The 25870-nt window shown below is 41.9% G+C and overlaps 2 protein-coding genes and 1 pseudogene across 2 annotated transcripts; all 3 read right to left on the bottom strand.

Moving 5' to 3' along the window:
* Nucleotides 1–19665: 19665 nt before the first annotated feature.
* On the bottom strand, nucleotides 19666–20457 carry LOC147430636 (uncharacterized). Its single transcript, XM_086493564.1, has 2 exons — nucleotides 20092–20457; nucleotides 19666–19986 (listed from the first exon to the last, which is right to left on the bottom strand). The coding sequence occupies exons 1-2, from the start codon at nucleotides 20455–20457 to the stop codon at nucleotides 19666–19668; spliced, it is 687 nt and encodes a 228-aa protein (XP_086349690.1).
* Nucleotides 20458–21305: 848 nt separating this feature from the next.
* LOC147430635 (uncharacterized) lies at nucleotides 21306–22903 on the bottom strand. The gene is made up of 3 exons (XM_086493563.1): nucleotides 22617–22903; nucleotides 22307–22502; nucleotides 21306–22217 (listed from the first exon to the last, which is right to left on the bottom strand). The coding sequence occupies exons 1-3, from the start codon at nucleotides 22901–22903 to the stop codon at nucleotides 21306–21308; spliced, it is 1395 nt and encodes a 464-aa protein (XP_086349689.1).
* Nucleotides 22904–25527: 2624 nt separating this feature from the next.
* LOC147430634 (uncharacterized) overlaps nucleotides 25528–25870 on the bottom strand; it is a 553-nt pseudogene continuing 210 nt past the window's right edge.

The following is a 25870-nucleotide window of genomic DNA, read 5'->3' as shown; positions in this document are numbered from 1 at the left end:
TAAAGTATCTAACTGGTTGAATACAGTCTCCTCTTTACGAAAAATATTTGCTTTTTTAATTTGGGTTTGGTGGGTGCACACACACACACACACACACACACACACACACACACACACACACATGTAAAGAATGAGGATGCAAGAGAGCTACACAAGACAAGCACAAAGCACACAGAGATGGAAAGCTTCTTCTTCTTCTTCACAGAAAAGAGAGTACAAAATGACTAAGTGCTAAAGCTGAAAAGTAGCACATATGTACATGCGGTCACTAAGTGTGAACTCGCTAGAAGCGTACTAGGCTGGCACTATAAGTGTAGTCCAGCTGTAGAATCACTGGCAGAGATCCTCCGTGTCGGTCACCTAACGCGCCAGTGAGTAAATGCCGTAAGCGGCCAAGACCCGTAGTGGATGCCAGCTCAAGGTGTAGAGCTCGACATCTCAACAACACACACACACACACACACACACACACACACACACACACACACACATATATATATATATATATATATAATATATATATATATATATATAATATAGAGAGAGAGAGAGAGAGAGAGAGAGAGAGAGAGAGAGTACATGCTTACAGGTCATACTCTCAATTTTGCAACACACCCTTAAGTTCAATATGATGCATAAAACTTTTGCAAAGATAAGCAATTCAACGATCTATGTTTGCTTCCATTGCTATCAAGTTTTAAGGTGCCAATGTCGCTTAAATACACTGATAAAATATATATGCCTTATATGTAGAAAGAAAGCATTTCAACTATTTTCGATGTCAAAGATGGCATTTTATGACTAGATGCCATTTGTTATTGATAAAATATATATGCCTTATATGTAGAAAGAAAGCATTTCAACTATTTTTCATGTCAAAGATGGCATTTTATGACTAGATGCCATTTGTTTTAGCCACAGCAACGCGTGGGTTATATATTAGTTTATTTTATGTGGAATTGAAAGTCTCTTGAAAAGGCTTGTCACTTCTTACACATTTTGAAAAGTTTGTCATTTCTTACAATCTTACCCTTTACTTTTGATTAGATGTTTTGTAAGGTGTTTTTTGAAACGACCTAGGGAGTGACGTGTGGATTCCCTCTCCTTCTTTGAAAATTTTAAGCGGCATTATAGCATTATAAAGAGTATAGAAGTCTATAATCAAATGTATACCATTTTAACATTAGCAAAAAACTATACTAACCTTATATGAAATTAAAACAATAATTTGAAGTTTTTAAAAACAATAGACAACTCAGTAATATATTTTTTTGTGAAATCTTGAGACATAACTTGATGACTTATTGTGTTTGTTTGCTCATAAAAATAAACATTTAAATTTTCTTACTTTCTTTTATGGTAATATCAATAGCTGCACAAATAAATTTATTACGACATAAATGTTTAAACTATTAACTATATTTAAAACTTGTAGCTTAATTTTTCTATGTTAATTAATAGATCAAATGACATAAATTGATAGGCTCTTGATAGGCTAAGTGACAATTTTTAACTCTATGCTTGATTTTCCAAAAAGTAAAATGCATCAAGACCCTCCTTATCCAATCGCTATTAATATATACTTGGAATGATGTGGCTTAAAGGCCCCTAGGGCTATGCGGTTTTGTGTATTTGTGTGTGTGTGAGAGAGAGAGAGAAAGGGGGGGGCGGGGGGCGCTCAGGACTAAGTGGCATGGACATGGGAGAGTGGGATCTATGGGGGGGGCATTGTGGGCCGTAGATCCCAAATGCGGGTACCCTAGATTACAAAAGTAATCTAGGGTACTCCTATTTTGCGGTGTCGGGTTTGAACCCGGGACCTCACGCACGGGAGGCGCCTACCCTAACCACTACGCCATGCGTGCGTTGTGAAATGTGGGGCCCTAATTTACTTAAAACATGTAAATTACGGGCGGGCGTCGAAAGTAAATTAGGGTACCTTAGATTACTCTTTATAAAAAAAAGTAATCTAGGGTACCCTAATTTACTTTCAGCGCCGCCACTGGGATCTACGGCCCACAATGCCCCCGCCATAGATCCCACCCTCCCATGCCCGTGCCACTTAGTCCTACGGGGGATGGGGGGGGAAGAGATATTTAAGCAGGGCTCGGGGAACATTTTTTGTGGACCCGGCTTTGGAACCTTTTTATACTCATATGAGCAGGCTAACTCTAAATTTGAGAGGGATAATCACATTAAAAATCTCAAAATATAACTAAAAATTCCATAATTTGAACCGGCTTAAGAACTTCTTGTCCACACTTGAGCCAGCTATTTTTCATTTTGAACAGGCTTTGGATAAAACGAACCTATCTTTTCCCAAGCCCTGTATTTAAGCATGGGAGGATCAACCTTAGCGATTAGAAGGCCTCATGACATGTATATTGTTAACGTATGTGTGAAAAGTAGGTATGTGTGTGTGTGCGCGCGCATTACTTTGAAAAAAACACATTAAAAAACTAAAAAAAATAAATTATTTCAATGCATTCATAAAGCAAGATAAATTTAATAAGCTTAAAAAATAAATCAATTTAAAGAAATGAATATTTTTGAAGTCTTTAAATGAAATGATTTTTTACAAATCAAAATCTATATCAAAATTTATTGAATCATATTTCACATCATGGATTAAATTTCTATGAATATTTTTTAATCTTTTGTTCTTTACATCTCTTTTTATTCACGATATAAAAGAATGAATGCAATCTTTGGAAATAGTATTTGAAAAGACACGATGTTTTCTCTTCAAGACTTTTATGTCTTTCTTTAAAAACATCAAAAATTGAACGACCTTCACTGGTATGGACATTGGACACTAAGGCCTTTAGCAAACCCAAAAGCTGGACTCTCAACCTAACAACTTTCTCTTGATTTTGTACTTTTATTGGAACAAGGAGCGCTTGATAATGAGGGGCCTCACACACTTGACCATTGATGCATGCCTCCCACTCAAGAGAATGAAGGAACCAAGATTCAAAGACAATACATTGGCCCTCTCATACTCTCTCTCTCTCTCTCTCTCTCTCACACACACACACACACACACAAAGGTCAAAAGACAATACATTGGCCCTTCTCACATACACACCCTAGGAGAACTTTCACATCCAAAGAAAGATAGAGTTCTTCGAGCCTTACCTAATTCGTTACACGTAAGAGAAATGTCATTTTGAATTGCACTAACCGAGGCTAATTGAGGGACCTTGCATCACAAACAAGGCTCGTAAGTGAGCCCGTTAATGTCTCCATGAAAGGCCAAAAACATGCACCCATAGTGACCAAACACCTCTACCCTTTTTAATTAGCGAGATTCCTTTAAAATGAGATCAAAGACCCAAGAAAAGGGACGAAGACAATGGAGCCAATTTAGAGCTAGTTCCCATGGAGGGCCAGTTTGCAACTTGTGCGCAACAAGTTGCGACCCCTACGTGTTCCCATGAAGAAACTCATCAAAAGTGTTGTGCACATGTTGCGCAGAAGTTGTGAGTGTGCTCATGCCCGTAGGGATGGAATGAGGTTGCAACCATGGAAAACCCAAGAAAATGTTAATTGCTAGTTGGGAAAAAGGTGTTCTCAGTTCACAATTCTAGAGAGAACCAATAAAAAGACAAATGGCACCCGACTCAGTTTATCTTCCAAATACCACCGGTACATTGGCGAAACTAGTTTGCCTTGATTGCTCTCTGTGTATATGGTAAGAAGTAAAAAAGTGATAGTGTTGTGGATTTTACCGCATGGCATAGCTCGTGATGATGACTCCATAGCATATCTCCTCGAAGCTTTCGCCAAAAGCTCTATGACCTCGCAACACAAATGAGATTTTGCATGAAAAGATGTATGAACGTAAACAATTCCACATTACAATAAAAACGAAATGAGATGCATTTTGTGCATCTACAATGCTTGTGCCCATTAAAAAAAGAAAAAAACCATACATATGTATAGTGTGGAGTTGGCACCGTTCTCCACATTTATAATAATATTGTAGGAAACGTACCCTTCCCCCGCCACTTTTATCCCCTTCAGTGTTGAAGGGGGACTTATGCTTCTTCTCCAGTTTTGGAGGGACTTTTTTGTTGTAAAAAAACTACGGCCGTGTTTTATGAAGACATTACCGATGTTTTATGAAGACATGTATCATTCCACGTTGCCTTGCCGTGGCGTATTGTCTATGTGTTTCTTTGTTGGGCATCACAAAAAATCTTCAGCCTTTGTCACCTTTATCTACAATCTTTTGAATAAAAATGATGTAAATTTATTGCTTTTAATGTGTACATGATTTAATCTAAGTACTTTTGAGATCACATAAAGAAAATGAAAATACAGAATATAAGTATACCTTTGGTATTGGTCGTGTCGATCAACGCACAATCTTGGATGGAGTCGCTTCTAGACCTTCCTTACATTGTTTCGCCACCTTCCCACTAGTATACCGCATTTGAGTGATTTCCGCCTCCCAACACCGCATTTGAGTGATTTCAGCTAGGAGGCCACATTTTGTGCAACACGACTGAGGTGTTTGAGTGATTTTTAAGGAGGTCACTTCACTACTAGTAAGTGGCGTGACATCCTCACGTCAGTGAAGAAGAGTGATGGTCTGTCCTTCTCTTACTGGTAATGTCACATGCCTTCAAGACAAAAGTATAGTTAACTAAATGGTGAGAGATACTCTCGCTTTGCATCTGCTAAAAACAGCCTAGAGCTTTCTGCCCCTGCTCCTCTTGCACATATCCCGTAATCAGTGAGTGCCAAGAGACGAAATTCCAAAGAAGAAGCTCCTCAAGCACTTTTTATGCTTTCTGAAGCATACCACATTTGACATACATATCGACCAAGGGAGTGCCAACCACAACCTCTATTTACAAAAGCCTGTGACGAACAAAGAAATTGTGAATTTTTGTGCCCATATCACCATCTTACATAGAGCCACATGCCTTCAAGATGCATGCGTAGGTGATTGCATCTGGACAAAGGCCCTCACTGTGCATCTGCTAAAAATAGCCTAGAGATTTCTAGCCCTACTCCTGTTGTGCATATCTTGCAATCAGTGCATTCCAAGAGATGTATTTCCGAACAAAAGGCTCCTCGAGCACTATTTGTGCTTTCTCAAGTGCACCACATTTGGCATACACATCGACCAAGGGAGTGTCAGCATGACATCTCTTGCAATAGCATCTGAGTAACAATATCATCATGAATTTTTGTGTCCATATCAGCATCTTGCAAAGAGCCACATGCCTTTAAGATATATAGGTAGGCAACTGCGTCCTGATAAAGCTCTCGCTTCACATCTGTTGAAAACAGTCCACAGCTTCCTAGACCTGCTCCTCTTGTGCGTATCCTACAGTCAGAGCATTCGAAGAGATGCCACTCTGAACAGTAAGCTCCTCAAGCACTTTCTGGGCTTTCTCAAGTGCACCACATTTGGTAAACATGCCAAGACAGTGCCAAGTATCTCGTTTTTTTCCGACAACCCAGCAGTCGGTGCATTTGAAGAGATGCCGCACCGAACAATAAGCTCCTCAAGCACTTTTCTGTGGTTTCTCAAGTGCACCACATTTGGTATACATGCCAAGACAGTGCCAAGTACCTTGTTTTTTTTCGGCAACCTCTGGCTAACAATACCATCGTGAATTCTTTTGCCCATATCAGTATCTGCATAATGCCACATGCCTTGAAGATACAAGCATAGGTGATTGCATTTGGGAGAGCTGCCCTCTCATTGCATTTGCTGAAAAAAGCCCGGCGCTTTGTGGTCCTACCTTTGTTGGGCATATCCCGCGATCAGAGCATTCCAAGAGACCGCATTCCAGACACGAAGCTCATCGAGCACTTTTTGGGCTTTACGAAGACACCGCATTTGAGTGATTTTCGCCTCCCAACACCGCATTTGAGTGATTTCAGCTGGGAGGCCGCATTTTGTGCAACACGACTGAGGTGTTTGAGTGATTTTTAAGGAGGTCACTTCACTACTAGTAAGGGGGGTGACATCCTCACGTCAGTGCAGAAGAGTGATGGTCTGTCCTTCTCTTACTGGTAATGTCACATGCCTTCAAGACAAAAGTATAGTTGACTGAATGGTGAGAGATATTCTCGCTTTGCATCTGCTAAAAATAGCCTAGAGCTTTCTGTCCCTGCTCTTGTTGCACATATCAGTGCGTGCCAAGAGACGACATACCGGACAAGAAGCTCCTCAAGCACTTTTTATGCTTTCTGAAGCATACCACATTTGACATACATATCGACCAAGGGAGTGCCAACCACAATCTCTATTTTCAAAAGCATATGACCAACAAAGAAATTGTGAATTTTTGTGCCCATATCAGCATCTTACGTAGGGCCACATGCCTTCAAGATGCATGGGTAGGTGATTGCATCTGGACAAAGGCCCTCACTGTGCATCTACTGAAAATAGCATAGATCTTTCTAGCCCTACTCCTGTTATGCATATCCTCCAATCAGTGCATTCCAAGAGATGTTGTTCCGAACAAAAAGCTCCTCGAGCACTATTTGTGCTTTCTCAAGTGCACAACATTGGGCATACACATCGACCAAGGGAGTGTCGGCATGACATCTCTTTGCAATAGCATCTGAGTAACAATAATATCATGAATTTCTGTGTCCATATCAAAATCTTGTGAAGAGCCACATGCCTTTAAGATATAAACGTAGGCGACTGCGTGTGGATATAGCTCTCGCTTCACATCTGTTGAAAATAGTCCACATCTATCATCATGAATTTCTGTGTCCATATCAGCATCTGCTGAAAATAGTTCACAGCTTCCTAGCCCTGCTCCTCTTGTGCATATCCTGCAGTCAGAGCATTCGAAGGGATGCCACTCCGAACAGTAAGCTCCTCAAGCACTTTCTGTGCTTTCTCAAGTGCACCACATTTGGTATACATGCCAAGACAATGCCAAGTACCTCGTTTTTTGCCGACAACCCTGCAGTCAGTGCATTCGAAGAGATGCCGCTTCAAACAATAAGCTCCTCAAGCACTTTTTGGTGCTTTCTCAAGTGCACCACATTTGGTATACATGCCAAGACAGTGCCAAGTACCTCGTTTTTTTCGACAACCTCTGGCTAACAATATCATCGTGAATTCTTTTTCCCATATTAGCATCTGCATAATGCCGCATGCCTTGAAGATACAAGCGTAGGTGATTGCATTTGGGAGAGCTTCCCTCTCTTTGCATCTGTTGAAAATAGCTCAGCACTTCCTGGCCCTCCCTTTGTTGGGCATATCCCGCAATTAGAGCATTCCAAGAGACAATATTCCAGACAGGAAGCTCATCGAGCACTTTTTGGGCTTTATGAAGAACACCGCATTTGAGTGATTTTCGCCTCCCAACACCGCATTTGAGTGATTTCAGCTAGGCTGATTTTATCGAGAAACTATACTGAAGGTATTGAAGTTTGATTATTAAGAACACCGCTTGAGTGATTTTCGCCTCCCAACACCGCATTTGAGTGATTTCATACCGCATATTATACAACACAACTGAGGTGTTTGAGTGATTTTTAAGCCCGGGGGATTCACCATGGAAAACGTATCGCACCACGTAAGTGCAGGGGAGGGGGGTTTTTTAACAAGTTACATAACCGTACAAGTTAGGGGCAAGCCCCCAATAATTTATCTCCCAAGCTTGGAAATAAGAGAGGGGGGTATTATATTTATATGGAGGGGGGGGGGGGGGGTGGGGGGGGGGGGGGGGGGGGGGGGGACCTGACCCGGGTTGATTTACTTGTAACAATTGGTCACCACGGTGTGTACTAGAACTCGAATGAATTTTAAAGAAGTTTTTTTTAGGTCACACATCAAATTTTGCATCAAGCCATTCATAGATAAGGGGTGATTTGGAGCAGATCAAGGGTTTATTTACACAAACATTGGATGGGTCAGAATTGGGGGAAAAGTAGCCAAAGTGCAGGCTAAGGGGGCACATAGTTTGAAAGCCAAACTAAGACACATCGAGGGTACATGTAGTTATCAACAAAAGTGGTTCCTTAGTATGTTGCCAGCCACTATGCTACATACTCTTTGACTAGTTTTACTTAGTCAGATCATGTAAGACCTAAGTTTTATATGTAAGATAGGGGTATGATAGTTTTCTTCAGTGATTGTCGTATAAGCATAGAAAGGGGGGTCATATTCCCTAATATGAGTCGTATATAGGGGTTTTATCAAAGTTGTCTGCTTGCAGGTGGCGTCTCGTTTTGTATATATAGTGAACCCCCCGGGTTTTAAGGAGGTCACTTCACTACTAGTAAGGGGGGGTGACATCCTCACATCAGTGGCAGCGGGCATATTTGGAATTTTGAGTAGTAACATAATCCAACATTGGTACGCCGAAGTAGGTGATTGCATTTAGAGAGCTGACCTCTCTTTGCATATGCTGAAAACAGCCTAGTGGTTCCTGGCCTTACCCCTGTTGGGCATATCCCACATGCCTTCTAGATACAAGCGTAGGTGATTGCATTTGGAGAGCTGCCCTCTCTTTGCATCTGCTCAAAATAGACTAGCGCTTCCTAGCCCTTCCTCTGTTGGGCATATCCCACGATCAGAGCATTCAAAGAGATGGCATTCTGGAAAGGAAGATAGTCGAACACTTTTTGTGCTTTATGAAGTACACCGCATTTGGCATACATGTCGAGCAAGGCATACTTGAGGCCCTCTCTTCGCACATACAGAAAACAATCCAGAGGTTCCTGGCCCTACCTTTCGCATATGTTGAAAACAGTCCAGAGGTTCCTGGCCCTACCTCTCTCCCTCTCCCTCCCTCCCTCCCTCTCTCTCCCCCCCCCATCTCTCTCTCTCTCTCTCTCTCTCTCTCTCTCCTCTCTCTCTCTCTCTCTCTCTCTCTCTCTCTCTCTCCTCTCCGGCTTGCAGTGAAACAAAAGCGCACAGTTCTCTCTCTCTCTCTCTCTCTCTCTCTCTCTCTCTCTCTCTCTCTCTCTCTCTCTCTCTCTCTCTCTCTCTCTCTCTCTCTCTCTCTCTCTCTCTCCTCGGCATAATGCAACGATTGTAGAAGCATGTACGTAAAGCGAACAAATTACCTCCGTCAATTACCTCTGCTTTGCAATGCTTGCTGCTACTGTCCGACTCTCTTTACCACAGAGTTCTCTCTCTTTCTCTCTCTCTTTACCGCACAGTTTTGTCCGCTGCTGTCCAACTCTGCAATTGCGTTGTCTGTGAAGTACTCACAACCCACCAGCACCAGTAGAGGCAGGCTTTGTCTGGTCTACGCGAGGGTGGCGAGGCTCAATGCAAACCTTGATTTTTGATCTCTTTTTTTAAACGCCGTTGCTTTGTTCTCTCTCTCTCTCTCTCTCCATCATTTAGCAGTCCACTCACATGTGGCCACATGGCATAGCTAACCTTCCTCCTTTCACTAAATCGATCTTAGATAATCAAGGTAACAAGTTAATTGAAATTCAAAATGACCTTCTTTTGCATTTCTCATTATATTCATTAAAACTTGTAGATTTTATATGTCAATCAAATAACAAATGTCACATGTGTAAACATTTAATTGATATGTTTTGGCGAACCCTAGATCGCTTCACTCTACGGCTTGCCTTGACAATGGATCATGAGTTGGAAAGGGCTCCGGATTGACTCATCAGGGGTTGAGGGAGTGGATGATGCTATGGAGATCTAGGTATGGTGGTTTGCTCTTTTTGGCGATGGGATCTATTGATGCAGTTGTTTCATGGTTATCTCAGGAGAGGGATTTTTGCTGCTCCTTGCCCTTCTCCAAGAAGAACGGCATCTTCAACTCGCATATTTCTTGCGGTGGGGTTTGACTTCTACCCCCCTTCCCCCTCTCCCTTGGAGGGGATCTTCACTCACCTAGTGGGTTTTGCTCCAACAGATGGGCAATGTTTGCTACCTCGATTTGGTTGAGTGGTGACCTCTATATATATCGCAGTGGATGGTTTTTTTTTTTTTTTTGGGGGGGGGGGGGGGGATGCAGGGTAGGTGAAGGCGACGAGGGGAGCTCGCAGCTACGTCGTCTTTTTTTGCGATACTTGGGGCGTGCAGACGAGCAGCAGCAGGGCGAGGTGAGGCAAGCCTACTATGTGTGTGTGTGTGTGTGTGTGCGTGCATGCACACACGTGGTCTGCAGACAAGGAGCTTTTGTAGCGAGCCATCTCCCTCTCTCTCTCTCTCTCTCTCTTCTCTCTCATCTTCTACAAATGAGGAGTACCATGACGGGGGAGGTGAATGGTGTTTTTTTTTGGGGGGGGGGGGGGGGGGGGGGGGGGGGGGGGGGGGGGGGGGGGGACGCTTCAAAAAGAGCAACTCGCCATTACGCTGCAGAAAAGGCATCTTGCACATTGAAGGAGTACGAGCGGAAGTGCGACGCGAGAGAGAGTGCGAGAAGAAGAGCACGACGATATGGTGAACTCGCTCTACTGTAATGTGTAGAGCATAGTGAGTTCTTATTAGGTTTTTACAAAAGAATATGTGTACATACCTGGCGGCCCGCCCACTTACCTGGGCGACCACATTGGGCTTTATACCCCAACAACCTCCCACTTAAAGTCCAATGTGGTACTTTAAGTGTGAGAGAAGCTACTATACAAGCTAATATACAAGAGATGTAGAGAAGTGATGTACTACCCTACACCTAACTGCTTGCAAAAATGCGCAAAGCTCTCTGAGGGAAGTTCTTTTGTAAGTAGATCAGCATGATTTTATGTGGTGTGAACTTTGACAAGTTGAAGTTGCTTATCCTCGAGCATTTCCCTGATGAAATGATACTTCACATCCACATGCTTTATCTTTGAGTGATAAACTGGATTGCAAGCCAATTGTCTAGCACTTTGACTATCACAATATAACACAGGCATCTCTTCTTTGATTCCCAAATCTATTACTAGTCGATTAAGCCAAATTGATTCTTTGCATGCCTCTGATGCTGCAACATATTCAGCCTCTGTAGTAGACTGAGTAACACAATCTTGTAATCTAGAACGCCATGATACTGCTCCACCAGCCAATGTAAAGACATACCCTGACGTAGACCTTCGGTTGTCTAAGTCACCTGCATAATCTGAGTCTGTAAAACCCTTTACACTTAGCTCCTGACTCCCATAGCATATACGCATACTCTTTGTAGCTTTCAGGTATCTCAATATTCCTTTCACTGCCTCCCAATGTTTCTTCCCTGGGTTTGACATGTATCGACTTACTACTCCCACTGCAAATGCAATGTCTGGGCGAGTAGCAATCATTGCATACATCAAATTACCGACTGCAGACGCATATGGAATCTTATCCATTTCAGCCTGTTCTTCCTCAGACACAGGACAATCTTGTTTGCTAAGTTTCACATATGGTGGCAATGGAACACTCAGTGCCTTTCCCTTCTCCATATTGAAACGTTGCAAAACCTTGTCAATATACTCTGTTTGAGATAACCAAATCAACTTCTTTGATCTGTCTCTCTCAATGCGCATACCAAGTATATGACTTGCCTCACCCATGTCTTTCATGTCAAACGATTTTGCCATCTTTGACTTCAAAGCTGAAATTTCTTCCAAGTGCTTGCCAGCAATCAACATGTCATCCACATACAAAATAAGGATTAGCCAACTACCATCCTCAGCCTTCTTTGTATATAGACAGTGATCGAACTCACTACGTTTGTAGCCTTGAGAAAGCATAAACTTGTGGAATTTATGGTACCATGCCCTCAGTGATTGTTTTAAGCCATAAAGACTCTTTAACAACTGGCATACCCAATCTTCCTTGCCTTTCTCAACAAACCCTTCTGGCTGCTGCATGTAAATTTCCACATCTAAATGACCATGCAAGAACGCTGTCTTGACATCCATTTGGTGCAACACCAAATCTAATATGGAAACCAATGCAAGAAAGCATCTCAATGTAGTCATCTTGACCACCGGAGAGACGACTTCATCAAAGTCAATGCCTTGTTCTTGCTTAAAGCCCTTGGCAACAAGCCTTGCTTTGTACTTTGGCTGACTATCATGAGCGGTGACCTTATACCTGTAAACCCATTTACAAGGTAGAGCCTTTTTGCCCCGTGGTAATTTAACTAGCTTCCATGTCTGGTTTTTATGCAGAGCTGTCATCTCTGACTGCATGGCCAATTGTCAATTCCCGGAGTCCTTCATTTGCACTGCTTCCTTGTAACATGAAGGCTCATTGCAATCAGTCAACATGACATAGTTCATAGATGGAACAAACCTATCAGGAGGTCGCGTGACACGTCCAGATCTACGCACAATAGGTGGCTCAGGCTCAGCCACAACATGTGGTTCCACTCTATCCTGTCCTTGCTCCTCTTGAGCCCTGACATTTTGTCTTGCACGTGCAGGTCCATCTTCTTGGAAGACAACTCTTCTAATCTCCTCAACCCTCTCTGGTTTAGAATGATATTTGGATTCATTAAAGTGAACATCATTGCTGCGGACAACCTTTCTGGATTCGGGATCCCAAAGTCTGTACCCCATCTCACCAGAATTACCATAGCCTAGAAAGATGCACTTTCTACTCTTTGGCTCAAGTTTGTTCCTAAATTCCTTTGGAACGTGAGTATATGCCTCACAGCCAAAGACTCTGAGATGCTTGTATGAGGGCATTTTGCCTGACCATACCATCTCTGGCACTGAATCCTTCTGCAAAACCTTGCTAGGAGATCTATTTACAAGATGAACAGCTGTTGATACAGCTTCAACCCAAAACCCATTTGGCAGCTGTGCATTAGACAACATACTTCTGACCTTCTCTTGTATGGTCCTATTCATCCTCTCAGCAACACCATTTTGAGGAGGATTGTAAGGAGCAGTAAGTTCACGTTTTATACCTTTTGACTCACAAAAGTCCTGAAAGGCCTTTGAAACATACTCTCCACCATTGTCAGTGCGTAAGCATTTAAGCTTCTTGCCACTCTGATTCTCCACAAGTGTCACAAACATTTTGAAAACACTAAACGCTTCATCCTTGTGCTTGAGAAAGTAAACCCATACTTTCCTCGAGTGATCATCTATAAATGTCATAAAGTAAGAAGCTCCCCCTAGAGATAGGTTAGGCATAGGTCAACACAAATCACTATGAACAAGTGCCAACTGTGTATCTCTTCTACTGCTTCTATGCTTATGTGGCTGCTGTGTTTGCTTACCATACAGACAATGTTCACAGAATTCAAAATCATTAAATGAAAAGCCAGGAAAATAACCAGAACGAGACAAGATTTCCATTCCCTTCTTGGACATATGTCCTAACTGGCTATGCCACAAAGAAACGTTCGGCTGCTCGGTTACATTGATTACATTTTTAGAGACATTTGATACATAAGTCATGTAAAGTCCTCCAGACTTTACTCCATGTGCTACTGTCATAGAACCCTTGGATATCTTCCACATGTTCTGTCCAAAAGTGGTGATGTAGCCACCATCATCAAGTAAACCTGTGCTGATCAAGCTATTCGTAATTGCGGGAACATGTCTCACATTCTTCAGAGTGAAAGAAGAGCCATTCTGAAACTTCAATTGAACATCTCCAACACCTAAGATCTCACATGTCTTCCCATTGCCTAGCCGAACATGATCTTTAGTGGTCACATAAGACGTAAACCACTCCTTGTTTGGAGACACATGAAGTGATGCCCCTGAGTCTATAATCCAGTCACTCAGTGCATTTCCATCAGATGCTGTAAGAAGAGCCGAGTCCATTGTATTCTTCAAGAAGTAGATGTCTCCTGACACTAGACTGTCATCCTCTGCAACAGTGTTTGTCACATTTATTTCTTGAATCTTCAATGAGGACTTGTTTTTCTCACCATGGTCTTCAGCTTTCTCTTTGCCTTTTTCTGCTTTCCATTCTGTGCAGTTTCTTTTCATGTGACCCTTCTTGCCACAATGGTAGCATTCTATGTCACTCTTGCCTTTAGCACTGCGGGACTTGCTAGGAGACTGATTCCTCTTTCCACCTTTGTACTTTTCATTGGTCCTTCCCCTGACAACTAAGGCTGTTCCTTTGCCTTTGTCCATTGTCTTTCTATTGGTTTCTTCAGTAAGCAGACTTCCTTCTACACCTGCTATGTTCAAACCATCTGGAGGTGCAGAATTACTCAAAGCTGTGCGAAAAGTGTCCCAACTTTCCGGCAATGTGATCAACAGGAACATAGCTCTAACAGGTTCATCAAACTTGACACCTTGAGCTCTCAACTGACTGTAGATTGTGTTGAATTCATTCAGATGATTGGACATAGGTGTCCCTTCTTTCATCTTCAAGTCAACAAGCTTCTTAAGCCAGTATACCTGTGAAGCTGCACTCTGCTTCTCATAAAGATCACTTAGCTTTAACCATGCTTGATAAGCCGACATCTCGTCTGCTACATTGAAGTAAACGCTTTCTGCCAAAGTCAGCATAATGGTAGAAAGTACCAATTCATCCATTTCGCTCCATTCATCTTCGTCCATATCTTCTGGTTTTATCCCCTTGAGCTTTATAGGTGTTATCTATTTTGTACCAACACGTGCCAAATCTGCTTCTTCCACAATGGGAAATTGGTTCCATCCAGCTTCTTGATATTGTGAAGAGCAGTGTCGTGTGATCCAGCCATAGCTACGCTTCACAGTAGTTTACTTTCCTGGGAAAAATTCGGCAGAGTTTCCCCTGTAAACTGACCTCTGAACCAATATCAACCTGTCAAATGAACCAAGAAAGCTTCAGATTCTGCAGAAATTTTGGCAGAGTCTCCTTTGTAAAATGGCTCTGGTGTACTAAAAAATAGACCAAAAAACAGCTCAAAAAACCACTGTCTCTCTAACACTGTAAGCTGTGGGTAAACCTGTCCTGCACCTGTACTGTCTCTGACTGTCCTGTCACTGTCCTGTAAGCATAGACTGCGACAATGCCTCAATGGTACTAAAGCAAAGATGCAATCTCAATTGTCTAACTCACAGTCAATACATCCTAGCTGCCTATCTAAGGGTGCTCGAGGGATCGCTCCAAGACCTGTATCACCGAAAGTATCTCAACATTCGAGAATCCCCCAGCTCAATATAACCTCACTCGACCCTCAACAAAGGCTGCAATAAATTTGACAGTACATAGACTTCCCACAAAGTCATACATCCACAAATTTCCCACTATATGCTGTAACCGCTGTGGCGGTTGTTTGCTGCGTGACTCACAGCCAGCAAACCCTCAACAAACATACATCATCTCCGACAATACATCCCATGTGGAAGTACCTGCAATGTCAGGATGAAATCTGGAATATCAATTAGCAAACACAAGCTACCTGATGAACTAGTGGATGTCGCCTACAGTCTGTGTGTAGATGCGCCCGTGTCGTATGTGACACGCCTCCAAGAACTGTGAGCCGTCCTTCGATGTGTAGACAGCCACAAATCAACACTCTGGGAGTGTCGATATCCTCAGTACATGCGAGCGTAGGCCGAAAACCCCAAATTTGCAGAGTCGGATATGCACCCGTCGAGACCACGTAGTCGAAAATGGCCTGCGTAGACCTTTGTCGAAGCCGAACGGTGGCCGAGATGACCTTAGAATGAAATTCTGAGAACCTCACTGGTGCCGTCTAAATTTTCAAATTTGGTCTCTAGAACCCCCTTGAGACATCCTACGCCTAGGATGCCTATGTTTACAGATTTGCAGGTTTTCTTCACAGAACCCTTGCAAATGCTCCTTGATATGCACAACATCAGTCGGTCATACAGAAATATCCACAAAAGCTTGTTTAATGCATTTTTATCCTCAAACGCACACTTTTTCGTGATTTCAAATGCAATCAAGCACTTTAGCAAATAATTCAGTGATGAATAGCTCTAGATCAGAATCGGATCACTTACCTAAAGCTACTCCTACAAATCATATGGGGTTTTGCATCTATGAGTAGAAAAACGCTTCACTGCCACACACGGACTAGTAAACGCTTTTATCACCTCACAAATCACTCGACCACCAACAACTACTGTAATCCACAGATCCTAACTAAACCTATCTAGTCGTAGACCCTCGGCAAGACACACGCTTCCTGGCTATTTACTTTATCACGGAATATCCTCTTAAGAAAAACTCTTTCTTTTGCCAAAATTAAATCAAGCAACCATCACACGAGTGTTAGTAGGAAACCTACTTAGGTCCTTGTGTCCCCGGCAGCGGCGCCAATGTTGGACTGGAAGTCTCACACACCCATGAAGTGCATGCAAACACTACCTAGATCAACATAATGTCAATCGAGGACACAGATGACACGATAGGCACACGGAGGAAATCTCTTTAGCTTGTCAGGCTCAGACTATCCTACACATATAACACTCTGGAAGGCCAACTAAACCACAATCAAGAACCTCACTGCTCTCAACTACACCACCTAGCCACATTGGGCTTTATACCCCAACACACATCTCTGCCGACGTGGAGTTTGGGGGGAGGGGGGACAGAATATCCCAAGGGAATCCCATAAATTTATGAATTTCTTTTTTAGTATGCCAGTATAGGTTAGAATAGTAATAGGATGTAGTTTTTTTAAAAATGCCACTTTCGCGGCATTTTTTCGTGTGACCTCAAGGCACTGGCACCGCTGCAAGATGTCGACACTCAACACACCACAGGTGCCGCCCAGCTCGCGCAGAGAGAGAGAGAGAGAGAGAGAGAGAGAGAGAGAGAGAGAGAGAGAGGAGAGAGAGAGAGAGAGAGAGAGAGAGAGAGAGAGAGAGAGAGAGAGAAGAGAGAGAGAGAGAGTACGGTAGTTGAGGGGGGGGAGATTTTTTATTGGGGGCAGCTAACTGGCTTTCTATTTTGTTCAAAATAGAAAGTGTCTCTCCTTTCAATTGGAAAATTGAAAGGGCACTCCTTTGACTTGCACTGCTTGACATTCCACACAAAACCAGCTCCACGATTTGGGTGCTCTATTAGCAAGACTAGGTAAAACGGCGCCGGCTTCGGCGGCGGCATGGCCCGTCTTACCCTCAAACCCCTTGCTCTTGAAAATTTTCATGAAAGCAGATGAAGAAAAGCACTCTCTCTCTCTCCCTCCTTGCCATAGATTTAGTGTAATCCCACCTTGATATCTTTAAATCCCCTTTTCTTATAAAGTTGATGGTGAAAAAGCCTACAAATCTTGACAATTTCAGTTGATGGTGAGTACTCACTCTCTCTCTCTCTCTCTCTCTCTCTCTCTCTCTCTCCTCTCTCTTCCCCTCTCACTCTCTCTACTTTTATAAACCCCCCCCCCCCCCCCTCTTCTCCGTTCCTTGCATTACCTTTTTGCTCTTATTTGTCAATTTCTCCCCCCCCCCCCCCCCCCCACCCCCCTCCTCCCTATCTATATCTCCATTTCACCAGTTTGTAACGGTTTGGTCCTACAGGTCATTTTTTCAGCTACCCCACACAGTCCCAGCTACTGTAATAGTTCTTCAACTTTTATTTTATTTTTCTTCATCACAAAAAATTTAGAGAGTTATGACTTTACGATTGCGCCCTCGATGGCAGTATGACCCATGTAAAAGAACTTTCATATATTTTGGAAATGAACATTTGAAAAGATTTTGTTCAATCCTTTATGCAATGAATTATGTCCAAAAATATAGCATTACAAAGACCACTTCTTGTTTGGGTTTAAATTGCAGAGCTATATAACTGCAGCATTATGTTTCAAGTGCAATTCATACAATGCTATCACAATGTGATTTACACACTAAGTATGCATTGATATATTCCAAATTGTTGCTATACAAAATTATTTATAGCATCCTTGAAAAGTTTGCATGGCAAGATATTGTTGAAGGTCTCTAAATACGCAATCAAAATGTCAAAATGTCCAAAATAATATCTATGCGTAGTACATGCAAGCTTTCTACATCCTAAAGTGCGGCCTACGACATGCTCTACCACGGTATTGAACCACCCATGGTCCACAATGTAAAACACATCGACCAATCACTTGGGGGATAGATCCCAGAACAAAAATGCGTAGGGACCAACTACCATGGGTTAGACATTGAGAAAACACAACATTCATTGGGAGGGTTCTTCGTAGCTCTGCAATGGTGATATGTGCTCTGAATCCTCTCTGGATAGAAACTTGGATGTAGCAGAGCAAACTTGGATCATATGAGGCCTCAAAAAATCCCACCAGCAAGAAATGTGGATAAGTTTGTAATCTATACCCAATCAAAAATCTATGTGTAAACAAAATCGAGACAAAATAAAACATGATTACTTTACTACATCAACATTGTTACCTTACTACATCCAAAACCTCGAGCAGATGAATAACCTCCATGGCTCTGATAGGGCCCCTCCATAGTAGTGGATCTAAAACATAGTTGGTGATTGTGAGTTTCAAATTCTTGAGAGAGAGAGAGAGAGAGAGAGAGAGAGAGAGAGAGAGAGAGAGAGAGAGAGAGAGAGAGAGAATAGAATCTTTTACCTTGGATGTGCCGAGGCCGCCTTTCTAGAGTGTAGGTCACGGAGGCGTTAGGATCCATCTTCATTCATAAAAAAAACTAAATGAAGGTCAAAGATTGGTGCTATGTATTTTGAGAGAGAGAGAGAGAGAGAGAGAGAGAGAAGAGAGAGAGAGAGAGAGAGAGAGAGAGAGTACATATCACAATTATGGAGATTCTCTATCATATCACTATATAAGGCCTCAAAATGTAATATCCAAAGAAGACACCTCTCTCAAATTCATGAGCAAATTGGTAGACCATAAATGTAGGTTTACAAAGGTTATAAATGAGATGGGTGAACTTATAAATTATATCTACAAAGCTATTGTATAATTCAAATCTTGGAAGGCTGAATGGGTCTTTACACTTGCATTTCATTTCATAATGAGGTCAATTGCAACACTTCCTTGTAGACAATGTTAGAAGTGTATGTCCTTTGGTCTCCCCCTTTCCTCACAGTTGTGGTGTGACCATCACCAATCACAACCTTGATGGCAGAAGACGATCTCACGCGAGACATTGCCACATACAATTGACCATGGGTGAAAACAGGTGTCAGGAGATACAATCCAAGCACTCCCAATTTTTGGCCTTACGCCTTGTTGATTGTCATCCCAAAAGCACATCTCAAGGAAAATTGTCGATGTTTCAACTCAAAAGGGAGGCCTTCTCTAGCTCCCATGAGAAAATCAATCCTTGGGATGAACATAGCATTTCCTACATGTGACCTTGTAATGATTTTTGCTTCAATCACTTTGCTGTGGAATTGCTTACAAATCAAGCGTGTCCCATTACAAAGACCACTTCTTGGATCCAAATTGCGGAGCAACATAACTGGAGCATTTTGTTTCAAATTCAAAACATGCGGTGGAAAACCTCCTCCAAGATCTAAACTATTTAAGAACTCAGTTGTGAATAAAATGTTATCACAATCTGATTCACACACTAAGTCTGCATCGACATATTCCTATAAGTACTAGGAAATGTTTGCAATACCAAATTGTTTATAGCATCCACATCCTTGTTGCGAGGTGCTAAGATTGCCCTGTCCTTGAAAAAGGTTGCATGGCAAGAGAGTGTTTCAAGATCTCCATATATGCAATCAATAAGTCCTTGCAAACTATTTTGTGGTAGCACCATGCAGGTTGGCAAAGCTACATTACCATGTACCTCCCCATCACAAACATTGCCATTGCCAATATCAAGTGTTCATTGCACAAATTCTCTTTCTCTAACATTATTGCAACAATTGACCACTCGCATGTTCTCTGTTAGACGCAGAACTTCTGTACAACACCAAATGTATAAGCGGCACAAAGATGCATCAACAATGTCTGTCCTTCCTCCTCTATGTACAACATGCAAGATCTGTCTAAAATCACCACCAAGGAGGAAAACCTTTCTGCCAAACAACATGTTATTATGCATGACATCTCTTAGTGTCTTGTCAAGAGCCTCAAAAGCATGTCTATGAGTCATGGGAGCTTCATCCCATATGATCAATGAAGCCATTCGCAACAGCTTAGCAAGCTGGCTATTTACTTTAATATTGCATGTTGAGTCAGAATTATATCAATAGGGATCTTAAATCTAGAGTGTGCGGTCCTTCCATTGCCGAGAATTGGGCCGCAATACCAGCCAATGCGCATGCCAAAAAGCAACTTTGCTCTCTTCCGCGTATGCGAGAGAGCAAGGCATTAAAAGATAGGTCTTCTGTTCCACTGGCCCATCCAAGAAGAACAGAGTCCCACTATTCATGTCAATGGCTTGTAAAACCCGATTGTAAGCTTCCCTTTGTCCAACATTCAAAGATGATTCCATTCGAGTAGACATGCCTCTTTGTTCCTCTACATTATACATTAACTCTTCAACAAGCACTCCATGATCACTCATTACTTGCAATGTGCGATCCACCTGGGGCATTCCAGAGTAATCTGAGAGCCTCTTTCCATACTGTTGAAGCATTGTCTCTAAGTTCGACAATGCTTGGTTTTGTGCCATGTGTTCACATATGCTATTATTGGTTGTGCAAGTTCTCATATGATATACGTGGTCCTTGAAAATCTCCTTACAGAAGTGATTCCATAATGCACCAGGACATATCGGCTCACAAAAAATGAAAATAACTATAAATAGTGGCCATAATTGTTTTCCTGCTTGTTGAAATGAAGCTTCTTCTAAACAAAGAAACCATTCATCATCAACTTGCAATAATCCCCGTGCATTGCATGCTTCTTTAAATGTTTCATATACTCGTCCATTGAAGGTCCGAATATCCTCAAAAGACCTACATCCTTTACACTTGTTGAGTAACATGCGCAAATAGTACAACTCTCCAGCAGTGGGAACGACGTTGTACATTCTTCCAATCACGTCTCCTTTCTGCCTTGGAGTCCATGTTCTGGATTAGGCAGAATTTGGACTCACAAAGGGGCCCTTTAAGGAGTTTTACTTTACCTCTCTCTACCAAAACGGGCGCATGGATAAATTTTTGCAAACAAACTCCAAAGTTGGCGGAGGTTTGACAGTTAGAATGTCCTCTTCAATCTCTATCTACTGATAAATATGAGGAATCTCATGGCGGAGGTTTGACAGTTAGAATGTCCTCTTCAATCTCTATCTACTGATAAATATGAGGAATCTCATGGCGTGCTATATATCAGTAGATAGAGCTTGAAGAGGACATTCTAACTGTCAAACCTCTGCCAACTTTGGAGTTTGTTTGCAAAAATTTATCCATGCGCCCGTTTTGGTAGAGAGAGGTAAATTCAAACTCCTTAAAGGACCCCTTTGTGAGTCCAAATTTTGCCTAATGCTTGCTGACTTCCAAACCCACTTTGTTGGGAAGTCTATGTACAACAAATCATTGGCCTCTGGATATCTTTGATTTGCAACAAACCACTCAGTGAGCGTAGTCTTTCTGTTGGCCTCACTCTCCACCACACTCTGTATAGTTGCTCTATCATTAAAGAAGACTTGATTTTGATGAGGTAAATGAACATGGAGGCGTTGTATGTCAGGTTTCTCTTGATGAAAGTCAAACCCAAATATCCACCAGATAGCTCATATGTTAATACATATCGTGCATTAAGATAGTTTGTAACTTCATCTAAAATCCCTTCAGTGTCTTGTAGAGAAATATTCGCCCTGTCATGTCCCTTATACACATACTTGTAGAGATATTTCACAGCGGATATAGTGGAGCAAATCTCCACATTGAAATACGCATTGTACCTTACTGACAAAAATGGATTGTATGGAACAATCCATTTATTATTCATTTTCTTATTCTTATAAACAGTGTGATTTCCATCATCCCTTCTCATGTATGTTGGGTATCCTTCCCTATCCACATTAGTCGATCCATTGAAGCCTTGAGGGTATTTAAACCTGCACTTTCCCTCTACCATACATGGAGCATTTTTATTCACGTTTCCACATGGACCATGCACATTACACCGGCTGATAATGCCATACAATTGTGGAAACATCACCTTATTAGGAAGCTCCGCACACACCATCTTATCATAATGGGATGTCTCTGTTGGTTTGTGCTCGGGAGAAAGTATCAATAGAATGTGGGCATGACGAAGGCCTCTCTTTTGGAACTCAATCACAAAAATATGTCCAATGACCTTACCAAAAATCTCCCCCTTAATCAGCAAGCCCATCAAATCCTTGAACTTATGGTAGAAAACACGTGCAATAAGGTCACGCTGATCGTTGGACATTTGTCCAAGCAATAATGGGTCCTCTGTCTCCTTCCATCCAGGATTGCATGTGAATGTTATGAAGAGATCAGGCTTCCCTCTTTTGCGTACAATTGCCATGGCATCCTGATAGAGTTGACCTGCATATAGCGTGGACTACCAACATATGATGAAGGCAATACCACCCTCCTGCCAACATTAGCACCCAATATGGGTTCTCTGTCACCCCTTGTTCCATCTCTTGCTCCGATCATGTCAGCCAAACCTTGATACACCTCACTGCGTAGATCACTCTGATGATTGTGAACCCATAAAAGCCTCAACTCCTCCATACAACTGTATGCATCAACAATATATTGTTGCAATTGCCTACCACCACGTAGAAGACATAGTGTCGTGTCATCCCCGATTTGCAATCTATACTTGTAGAAATCCATTGTAGAAATATACCTTGTATTCCTTCCCCCTTGCTCTCTGTTTTCTCGTGGCCTGTCTAATGCCTGTATGTAGGGATTCCAACCTTCTTCACCACTTGGAAATAGCAACACATATAAGAGAGGCATGTACGACCTGTGGTAATTTGAGATTCTTTTTAGACCACCACCAGAAAGATTCAACGCAATATCACGATGGAAAATGTTGCTCTCATCGCCTTGACCAGGCATGATTGCAGCAACTTTTGCACCTTTTGGAGCAAGGTACTGCCAGCCATTTTTACGTTTGTCAGTGATGACCATCCTTATGTCAGGAATATTGGAAGTTTGAACCACTGATGCAAACTACCTGAAAGCTTGAACATAAGGATTTACGCGGTGCATCATTGATTGCAAGATTTCCAAGACATCTGGCTTGAGTTTAGAAACATGGTGCATCCTATTTTGCAACTCATTCTCAGTGTCAAAAAAATACAATTGACCAAAGCGAGGGATTTGATCTGGCTGTCCTTCAGGCATCAGTGGACCAATTTTATGATAGATAGATCCATGCACTTTGAAGGTATAGATTCCTTTTCTTTGACAGAGAGATTCATCTATATGAGCTCGTTGTATGCTCTAATATGTTTTAGGAATTTCTTGCTTCTAGTATTACCTCCGTGCATTAATTCTCTTAATTCTAAAGGAGGTTCACATAATGGTGGCAAAGAAACACTCCCTGAGTTGCAACAAATCTTCCCCACAAATGTGCGAATGGTATTTGCTTCTATCTTCCAAGCAAAAGCACCACAAAGGGAACATGAAAAATCCAAGCTACCTATGTTGTGAAGTATAGACTTTTTGTGAAAAAGTGACAACATAGAGTTATGCATCAAGGGTGTGTTTTTAGGATATATGTAGGTGATGGATAGGCAATGCCTTTCAACTTTGGAGTAATCTCCCTCTCTAGAGACAACTATGGGCTCCCCATGAACATCTCCATTACTGGCTTCCAAATTGCTTCTCACTTCAATCTCCTCTCGATTTTGCAGAAGCATTGGATCATTATCTACATCCATTCCAACCCTTCCCTGAGAGAAATTATTGCATTGATCTATATTTATCAACTACTAGCAATCTTCCAAGCGAGCTACATTAATCCCCCCTAGAGAGTGTCGAACTCTCTCTCTTGCTGCCTCATGTCGCGTAGCTCGAGAGGTTTGACAGATCCTACTACATCTTGCATGTCCAGGAGACAACACCTTCGGACCAACAGCCATCTGTCCCAAAAAGAACTCTTATAAGTAATCTTAAATGTGGATAATTAAGGAGAGAGTGGATCTTCTCTCTATCTCCATCTTTAACGTTTCATATATGGAAACTATGAGAATGAGAGAGAAGAGAGAGAGAGAGAGAGAGAGAGAGAGAGAGAGAGAGAGAGAGAGAGAGAGAGAGAGAGAGAGAGAGAAGAGAGAGAGGAGAGAGAGAGAGGATCTAATAGGAAGAGAGAGAGTTGTGCATAACACAACTTTGGAGATCACTTCTTTGAACATGTTATGGCCACAATTTTAGAGAGAGAGAGAGAGAGAGAGAGAGAGAGAGAGAGAGAGAGAGAGAGAGAGAGAGAGAGAGAGAGAGAGAGAGAGAGAGAGGGTGTGTGACTCAAGAGACATAATGGAAAAAACACTTAGAAAAGAGAGCTCATCGTCCATCCACTACATACATAAGATAGACCCCTAAAACGTAGATCTCCATAATAGCCTATAAATGAGAGAGAAGAGCATGTAGATCCACAAAGCCTATAAATGAGTAAGACGTGAGTATTATCATCCACTACATTATTCACTTCCTGTGAGGGCCCCCCTGCTTTGAACTCGATGGAATATCTCCAGTCACATTAAGCCCCTTCTTGGGCCAATGGGTCGACACCAATGCATTGAGTTTGTTTGTGATAGACCTGACTTCAGATACACTTGTATTATGTTGTATTGCTGCGGCAGTCAATTTTTTTTCTGGTGCTTCGCAATTCAAACACAATGCCTTTTAAATCAATGCTATCCTTGTCAGGTTTGTTCTCAAGAAGAGACATCTCCAAGAGACTCATGATTTTGTCTTGGTTGCTTTTTATGTCAGAAAGTTGTACTCGCACTGAGTTTTGTTGCAACATGTTGGGGGCATACACCCTCAACAGGGAAAAACAGAGAAAACTGCATGCTTGAAAGATTCAGAGAGAGCAAGAAAAAGAGAGAGAGACTCGTACAACTGACTTGTGTATTGCTTGTCCTAAAACTGCCCAACAACATTACAATTTATAGCTTCGTAACAGAATCTGACTAAGCCTAACAAAATCTGATTAACCAAAATCCGACTGACCAACATCTGATTGACCAAAATCCGACTGACCAACATCTGAGTCACTACAAATCCGACTGACTAGAATAATCTGATTGACTACAAATCTGACTGAATGACTAACAAATATGAGTGACCAACCAATTTGATTGACCAAAAAATCTGACTATCTGATTGACCAACCTATAGCGTCTGTCAACACATGGTACAGCCCCGTGGTGAATTTCTCAGAAATCCGACTCGATCCCACATATCCCTTGATCAGAGTCAAATGCCTTATAACATGGTAGAGTATTACAAAGATTGGAGTCATAAGATTACAAAGATATGAGAATAAAATAGATGGAAAAAACGTAATGATATCAGTTGGCATTGGTTCACCAAAAGATTCCTCCATAAACTGTCAAAGATTCTGCTTCTTGCAGGCTTTGTGTCTCCAGGTAGTACATCCGGTCTTTTGCCTGGTATGTCTCCGTCGGATCACTTCGTCCTTGCAACAAAGTATTCTATTGAATCAACTTCCAGAAAAACTGGATGTCAATGCTTCAATGCAGTTCGTATTCTACTCACACTTTGAACTACATCAACAACTGACTCTACCACCTATTCAGGTTCAGCAAAAACTGAATTCTGGACTGTAGTGAATTTTGGAATTTCAACATCAGAGCTGCTACTGCAACTGCATCTGCAATTTCAACACTTCTGCCAACAATCTGAATCCACGTCTTTAATCATGTTTTTTGCAACTCCTTTGTCTTGTTCATTCTGAAACCTCTTTATGTCAACATTGATCTCATCCACTCCATATTCAACACTCTGTTTAAGATCAGATCTTCCTCTGCCAACCCACTTACTACAATAACGCTTTGTCAGATTCTTCATGACATTCTTGACATTGGAATCTTGCTGACTCTGAACAGAGAAGTCTCCAAGTCTGAT

This window comes from Adiantum capillus-veneris, chromosome 21 (assembly GCF_014529385.1).
Source record: "Adiantum capillus-veneris isolate H3 chromosome 21, ASM1452938v2, whole genome shotgun sequence".
Lineage (NCBI taxonomy): Eukaryota > Viridiplantae > Streptophyta > Polypodiopsida > Polypodiales > Pteridaceae > Adiantum > Adiantum capillus-veneris.
The sequence above is the reverse complement of the archived record's forward strand: the minus strand, read 5'-3'. Positions and strand labels throughout refer to the sequence as shown.